At 47.0% G+C, this 8,708-nt stretch overlaps 1 protein-coding gene across 1 annotated transcript; it reads left to right on the top strand.

The window, feature by feature from the left end:
• The first annotated feature begins 203 nt into the window (after positions 1 to 203).
• On the top strand, positions 204 to 1,593 carry LOC309545773 (E3 ubiquitin-protein ligase TRIM39-like). Its single transcript, XM_082245125.1, has one exon. The coding sequence runs from the start codon at positions 242 to 244 to the stop codon at positions 1,514 to 1,516; it is 1,275 nt and encodes a 424-aa protein (XP_082101251.1). The 5' UTR covers positions 204 to 241; the 3' UTR covers positions 1,517 to 1,593.
• The last annotated feature ends 7,115 nt before the right edge of the window (positions 1,594 to 8,708 follow it).

Here is an 8,708-nt window from a genome sequence, read left to right on the forward strand (position 1 = left end):
AAGTTCTGCGCTGGTTTCCATTCCTTTCCCTTGAGTCCTATCTCTGGTTGTAAAGTGTACAAAGTCTCCATTTACACTTCATATTGACCTTCTATCATTACACAACACTCTGCCATCATTATCTCGCACACACAGCTTATCAGAGCCGCCTCCTCCTCATTCTCACCAGGAAATGAAGATCACACCCAACTTCATTCTTTCTGAGTATCGGAGACGATTACTTCTCTCTCTGCTCTTAGCGATGGCGTCTGCTGATCTGAGAAGGGAGCTGGACTGTTCCGTCTGTCTGAACATTTTCACAGACCCTGTAATCCTGACATGTGGACACAACTTCTGCCGGGTCTGTATTGGTCGTGTGTTGGATACACAGGAGAGGTCTGGAGGGTATTCCTGTCCTGAATGTAGAACAGAGTTCCAGGATCGCCCTGCACTGTACAGAAACACAACTCTGTGCAACATCGTGGAGAACTTCCTATCTACTCAGCCAGACGAGGAGAAGTCAGAGGTCTTCTGTACTCACTGTGTGGACTCTCCTGTACCTGCTGTGAAGTCCTGTCTACATTGTGAAGCTTCTCTGTGTGAAAAACACCTGAGAGTCCACAGCAAGTCACCAGAACACGTCTTATGTGACCCCACCACTTCCCTGGAGAGCAGGAAATGCTCCGTCCATAAGAAGATCCTGGAGTATTACTGCAGTGTGGATGGTGCCTGTATCTGTCTGGCCTGCAGGTTGGATGGAGCTCACCATGGGCACCAGGTGAAGATGTTGGCTGCGGCTTCTGAAATGAAGAAGGAGAAGCTGAAAAATTTCCACCAAAAACTGAAGACAAAGCAAAAAGAGGCGGTGAGAGGAATTCAACGCCTTCAGGAACACCAGAGGAAAGTGATGGACAAAGCAGATGGGGAGAAATCAAAGATCACCGTCCTGCTTGGAGACCTCAGGAGACGTCTGGAAGACCTGGAGAAGAAAGTCCTGGGGGAGATCTCTGGGCAGGCAGAGAAGATCTCCATCTCCCTGTTGGCTATGACCCGGGGGCTGGAAATAAAGAAGGAGGAGCTGTCCAGGAAGATGGGTGATATTGAGGAGCTGTGCAACATGACGGATCCACTGACTGTCCTACAGAAATCAGAGACTGGGGACTTGTGTGATACTGAGGATGGAGATGATGAGGACAGAGAGAGATATGATAACCTCAGGGATCTGGACATGGTTGGGATCTCACACACATTGCACACAGGATTATCTGATATCATGTCTGGGATAAATAAAAGGATGGAGGAACCCGGAGACAAGTTTCTGGATGAAAGCACAGCTGGTGATAAGCTACAAATCTCAGAAGACGGGAAAACTGTAACCGCCTTTCCATCACCAGACAGGAATCTTCCAGAAACACCAAAGAGGTTTAAGTTTTCTCAGGTAATGAGCAATCGTAGTTTCTCCTCAGGGCAGCATGACTGGGAGGTGGACATTGGGGGATCGGATTATTGGGATATCGGGATGTGTTACCCGGTGTGAAAAGAAGCTGGAATCCTGAATTATGTTATGAAAGCGATCATCCTGACCTAGGGGAATACAAGAACAAATACTGGGGTATACATCAATACAATAATTATTGGGCATTAGATGACTGGGAAGAACATATGCCATGTCGCAGTCTTTGCAGTAATATAATCAGGATGTATCTGGATTACGAGGCTGGGAAGATCTCCATTTATGAGCTGAGTGTCCCCGTTAAACACATCTACACCTTCACCGCCACCTTCACTGAGCCCCTCCATGTTGTGATAGGTGTGTGGAATGATTACGGTTATTTAAAAATGTGTGGGGGGAGGGCAATAAATAATCATAAAAGATAAATCTGCCCAAAAACTGGAGGTGCTTCTCCACACCTAGTGTACCCCATACACTCTGCCCACCCTGCCCACAACACTCTATCTGATTTGTTTCTAGTTTTGGATGGAGGGTGGAAGGGTTAGACCTTCTGTTGTGTTTTTAATGCTGTCTTTGCCCCCCACTGGAGAGATTCACCCTCTCATTATGCCTTGATGAACATTTTTGGAGTTGTCAACATAAGAGGTAAATCTTCGAATGGGGTCACCTGTTCCAGTGAGGGAAGAAGTTATGGAAAATCTATCCAATGGGACACAGTAAAAAAAAATATTTATACATGATCAGGGTTTTTTCCTGCTGCCCAAATTCTTAGCAATGATCAATACAGAAGAATATGAGCTCAGCTGTATTATAATGATAATCTTTAGTCAATTATAAATCAATGTTTGCTGTCTTCAAGTGATATCTTCTTCCTGATTTTATTATCATTTTAAAGATAAAGCCATTGGCAGATCACGGATGCCGAGCTCTGTTATATGATTGGTCACTTCTGGTGGGGAAGATGCTGGGGCAGGTAAAGGGTAATATGAAAAGATTTTCCCGGAGGGCTCTGGCTGACCCGGTGTTGGGAGCGCCGTCCTTCTCTTCTTTTATAATTGTTTCTGATGTATATATATAGAACTAATAAATGTCATAATAAACTCTCAGATCTCAGATGATATTTGTCATATAACGGGTCATTGTAGAATTTCTAGTGATAAACCTTTAATGGAATGTGACATTCAATAGATAAAAGTTCTGGACTTTACACCATGATTGTGGCCCTCCCTTCCCTTCACACCGTCCTCCCTCATCACACAGCTCAGGCTGACTTTTTCATCTCAGAAAGGTTGGGAATTTTTCCTTAACCACTTTACCACTGGAAGATTTTCCTGCTTTACGTCCAGGCCACTTTTTGCAACTTGGCACTGCGCAAATTTAACTGACAATTGCGCGGTCATGCAACCCCGTACCCAAACAAGATTTATGTCCATTTTTTCCCACAAACAGAGCTTTCTTTTGGTGGTATTTGATCACCTCTGCGCTTTTCAGTTTTTGCGATATTAATAAAAAAAGAGCGACAATTTTGAAAAAATAACAATATTTTTCTACTTTGACAGTTAAAAAATATCCAATATATTCAATTTTTGTCATATATTTAGGCCAAAATGTATTTAGCTACATGTCTTTGACAAAAAAATTCTCAATGAGCGTATTTTTAACCGCTTTAAGACCGGAAGATTTTACCCCATTCCTGGCCAGGCCATATTTTGCGATTCGGCGCTGCGTTATTTTAACGGACAATTGCGCGGTCGTGCGATGATGTGCCCAAATTAAATTGATGTCCTTTTTTCCCACAAATAGAGCTTTCTTTTGGTGGTATTTGATCACCTGTGCGATTTTTACTTGTTGCGCTAAAAACAAAAAAAGAGCGACAATTCTGAAAAAAATAACAATATTTTTCACATTTTTTTTTATATGAAATTCCACAAAAAAAATGTAAAAATCGAACTTTTTTAACATTTTAGGCCAATTTGTTTTCTGCTACACATTTTTGGTAAAAAAAAATCGCAATAAGCGTATTTTGATTGGTTTGCGCAAAAGTTATTGCCTTTACTAACTAATGGAAAGATTTATGTCATTTTTATTGTTTTTTTTATTAACGAGTAATGGCGGCGATCTGCGATTTTTGTTGCGGGACTGCGACATTACGGCGGACAGATCGGACCCCTAACTGACATTTTTGACACTTTTGGGGTACCAGTGACATTACTACAGTAATTAGTGCTAAAAATATGCACTGTCACTGTAATAATGACACTGACAGGGAAGGGGTTAACACTGTTGGTGATCAAGGGGTTAATTGTATGCCTGGTGCTTACTGACGTGTGTGGGGGGAGGGGATTGAGTGACACAGACACAGATCACAGGTTGAGCTATGCTGAATCCTGTGATCTGTGACTGTCTGTCACATAGGAGATCCGCCCGCTTTGTTTACACAAGCGGGCGGATCTCCTCACTCGATCCCCGACACAAGGGGAGGAGTCCAGCGACGTAGACCTACGTCGCTGGACGATAACGAGCTACTTTGCCGCAGTACGCTCAATGTGAGCGGTCAGCAAGTGGTTAACCTGGTAAGCCACAAGCCTCTCTTAGCTCCATATGGCCTTGTTTATGCTATGAGAACATGCCCAGGGAAGGACTGGGCCAGGGGGCAGGGGAGAAATTCCCCCTGGGCCGCTTTGATGCCCCGTAAAAAGGCTGCACCACTCCTGTTACAGACATGCCTAAAGGATTCCTGGAGAAGAGAAGTAAAAAGTCCCCACTGAGGACCTACTGAATGCGGGATGAAGACAGGCCTCCTCCCCCAGCATGGATGGTGTAAACTGTGTCTGAGCAGAGGCCGGTTCCATGCCCCACTGGAGACTCTCCTCCCCCAGCCCCTAGCTAGCCAGGACGAGATGTCCCAGCTCCCCTGAACCACCCCCTGCTGGCCAGGTTGGGAACCCGGATTCAGCCGGTGAGTAAAGAGTACCTTGGGTGGAGCTTCAGCCTGGAATGGGGGTCAGGAGGAGGAGAATTGGAAGAGGGGGAGGGGGGCTGAATTGCTGCTCCATGGGTCTCTGGTTTGCACTTAATGGCCAGGCCATTTTTTTCGATTCGGCACTGCGTTACTTTAACGGACTATTGCACGGTCGTGCGACGCTGTACCCAAATAAAATGGATGTCCTTTTTTATCACAAATAGAGCTTTCTTTTGGTGGTATTTGATCACCTCTGCGATTTTTATTTTTTTGCGCTATAAACAAAAAAAGAGCGACAAATCGGAAAAAAAAAAAAAACAATATTTTCCACTTTCTGCTATAAAACATTCCCAATAAAAAAATTTAAAAATCTAATTTTTTCATCCTTTTGGGCCAATTTGTATTCTGCTACATATTTCTGGTAAAAAAAAAAAATTCCCAATAAGTGTATTTTTTATTGGTTTGCGCAAAAGTTATCGCGTCTACCAACTAAGGGAAAGATTTATGTCATTTTTATATAATTTTTTTTTTACTAGTAATGGTGATAATCAGCATTTTTTTGCGGGACTGTGACATTGTGGCGGACAGATCGGACCCCTAACTGACATTTTTGACACTTTTGGGGGTACCAGTGACATTACTACAGTAATCAGTGCTAAAAATATGCACTGTCACTGTACTAATGACACTGGCAGGGAAGGGGTTAACCCAGGGGTGATCAAAGAGTTAAGTGTGAGCCTAGGGAGTGTTTTCTAACTGTATGGGGGAGAGACTTGTGGATTCAACACAGGGACCTGTGTTCCTAAATAGGAGGATCACAGGAGCTCAGTGTTCATTCCAGAGAGTACAACAGTCTGCTGTGTTTACAACAACAGACTGCCGTTCTCTCACCTCGGGGAGCAATCATTGGTGTCCAGCGGCAATAACGGCCGCCGGCCCTTGGATTGGCTTCACCACTGCCTAATGGGAGCGCACACACGCCCCCACGAACCGACGTACCTATACTTCAGTTCGTGCAGCCGAGACAGCCTGCCACAGTATATCTGCAGCGGGCGGTCGGCAAGTGGTTAATGTCACTGGTGATGTCAGTGGCAGTTAGTCAGTGCTCCCCAGTGTCAGTTAGTGTTATAATGGCCGACACAATATCGCAGTCGCATTATAAGTCATCGATTGCCACCATTAGTTGAATATTAGTAGTAGTAAACAATTAAAAAAACAAAATCCAGTATATATGACATAGTTTGTAGATGCTATAACTTTCACGCCAATCAATGAATAGCCACTTATATGGGCGAGGCGTGCGTTCCACCGCGGCCTTGGATGGAAGTACCCTTCTTGTTCTTTATAGGCTTATAGGTGAGGGATTGTCAAACAAATGACATGGGAGGAGGGGCTGGGCACTGCCCTGGGGAACATGTACCAATGGAAAAAAATATTAGAAAATTCCATTTGGCAGGAAGGAATGATTTTTATTATGGTCGGCATTAATAATGCTAAATTATTTTAAAGTGGTTGTACAGGCTGAATGATTTTTACCTTTATGCATTCTATACATGAATATAAAAAACATTTAATATGCAGCTCCCCCCACAGACCCCCCAAATACTTACCTGCACCTGGTTGCGATCCAGCAATGTGCATGAGGTCTACTGCTAGAATTATTAATCTCGCTCTAACGATCACGGCGATGCCTCACATGTGTGGTTTAAACACTGTTTACATATGTGGGGAAATATTCGCTTCTGCGCGTGAGCAGCGAGAGATTGGGACTAGGGTTGAGCGGACACCTAGATGTCCGTGTTCGACGGGTTCGGCCGAACTTTAAAAAAAAGTCCGGGTCCGTGTCCCGGACTTTTACCGAACTTTTCCCGGACACCGAACCCCATTGAAGTCAATGGGGACCCGAACTTTCAGGCACTAAAATGGCTCTAAAACACCAAAGGAAAGGGCTAGAGTGCTGCAAATGGCAGCAAAACGTAATTAAGAGCATGGCAAGTGCTCTGCAAACAAATGTGGATAGGGAAATAACTTAAAACAACAAAAAAAAACAGAAAAATAAAACAATGTTCTTCTTCATCTCTGAAGGACGAGGCCCATATGGAGTAGGAGGGAGGTTGAGGTGGTGGTGGATGTGGCGGTGACATAGGCGTGCGCACAGGGTGTGCCGGGTGTGCCTGGGCACACCCTAATCACCTAGGGCACATAGCATTGCCAGTGAGGAGATGGGAAAGATCTCCCTCGGACCTGCTCTGCTCTAGTTCTCTTTGCCAGCAGGGAGAGTAATGTATCGGGGCCATGTACATGTAGGCAAACACATGCATGTGTATTTCAACTTTGGGGTGCACACCTTAATGCAATAGGCTGCGCACACCTATGGGCGGTGTAGGTGGAAGCGGCGGTGGAGGAGGACCAGGGCCGGATTAAGAGCATCATGGGCTTGGTGCTGAGGATTTTGAAGGGCCTTAAGGGCCGTGCCTTGGCATGCACCCAGAGGAGGAAGGGTGCAGCCATGCATGCCTAATTCAACATGGGATGCTGTCTCTGAAGCCCATAAACACATCCATGCATCGGCAACTGTCCCTCCTTGTCCGGCCTTCGCGCTGTGTGGGGAGGTTCTGAGGGAGCTGCCTGGGGAAGCGAGCATAGAAGCCAGACTTCTGTGTTTACAAGTGACAGAAGAGCGGTAACAGTGAATATGGCCAACCCGGGGCCTATATAAAGGTAGGGGCCTGGAGCTGCAGCTCCAATAGCCCCTACGTTAATCTGGCCCTGAGGAGGAGGACGAGGTAGCCAACACTGCTTCTTTTCACAAATTTTAAATGAGGGTACACCCCAAAAGACTGAGAAAGAGCAAAAATGGAACAATGGGTGGGTAAGGTCGGTATCCATTGCTATTCTGCATAAGGTACGGAAAAGTCCCGTGGGATCCATGCCTGGTTCATTTTAATGAACGTGAGCTTGTCCACATTGTCTCTGGACAGGCGGCTGCGCTTGTCTGTTATAACGCCCCCAGCCGTGCTAAATACCCGTTCAGATAATACACTGGCTGCAGGGCACGCCAGCACCTCCAAGGCGTAAAGGGCAAGCTCAGGCCATGTGCCCAATTTGGAGACCCAGAAGTTGAAGGGGGCAGACCCATCATTCACTACATGTAGGCGTGTGCACACATACTGCTCCACCATGTTGGTAAAATGCTGCCTCCTGCTAAGACGTTCCATCTGAGCTGCTGGTGCTGCTGTTTGTTGTGGCGTGCTGACAAAGCTTTTCCACATTTCGGCCATGCTAACCCTGCCTTCTGAGGTGCTGGCGGTGCCCTGGTTGCGTTGGCGACCTCCTCCTCCTCCTCTGCCTTGTGCTTCCACTGCGGCCCCGCTGTCAGATGGGAATGCCAGCAGCATGGCGTCTACCAGCGTGCGCTTGTACTCGCGCATCTTGCGATCGCGCTCCAGTGAGTGAATTAAGGACGGTACGTTGTCCTTGTAACGGGGATCCAGCAGCGTGGCCACCCAGTAATCAGCACAAGTTAGAACTTGGGCAACTCGGCGGTCGTTGTGGAGACACTGCAGCATGTAATCGCTCATGTGTGCCAGGCTGCCCAGAGGCAACGAAAGGCTGTCCTCTTCGGGAGGTGTATCGTCCGTGTCCTCTGTATCCCCCCAGCCACGCACCAGTGATGGCCATGAGCTGGCCTGGGTGCCACCCTGCTGTGAACATGGTTCCATCTCCTCCTCCAGCTCCTCCTCCTCCTCATCCTCCAGAACTGTGCCCCTGCTGGACAATTGTGTCCCTGGCATTTGTGTGTGCAGGAACCCACCCTCGGAGCCCCTTGCGAATGACTGCCCTGAAAGCCTTGGAAATGTTACCTCTTCATCCTCCTCCTCCTCCTCATCCTGTGCCACATCCTCTTCCATCATCGCCCGAATTGTTTTTTCAAGGAGGCATAGAAGTGGGATAGTTAAGCTGAGAACGGCGTCATCGCCACTGGCCATGTTGGTGGAGTACTCAAAACAGCGCAACAAGGCACACAGGTCTCGCATGGAGGCCCAGTTATTGGTGGTGAAGTGGTACTGTTCCGCAGAGCGACTCACGCGTGCGTGCTGCAGCTGAAACTCCACTATGGCCTGCTGCTGCTCGCACAGTCTTTCCAGCATGTGCAAGGTGGAGTTCCACCTTGTGGGCACGTCACATATGAGGCGGTGAGCGGGAAGGCCGAAGTTACGCTGCAGCGCTGCCAGGCGAGCAGCAGCAGGGTGAGAACGCCGAAAGTGCGCACAAACGGCCCGCACTTTCTGCAGCAGCTCTGACATGTCGGGG

The sequence above is a fragment of the Pelophylax lessonae genome (assembly GCF_965119305.1).
Source record: "Pelophylax lessonae genome assembly, chromosome: 2".
Classification (NCBI taxonomy): domain Eukaryota; kingdom Metazoa; phylum Chordata; class Amphibia; order Anura; family Ranidae; genus Pelophylax; species Pelophylax lessonae.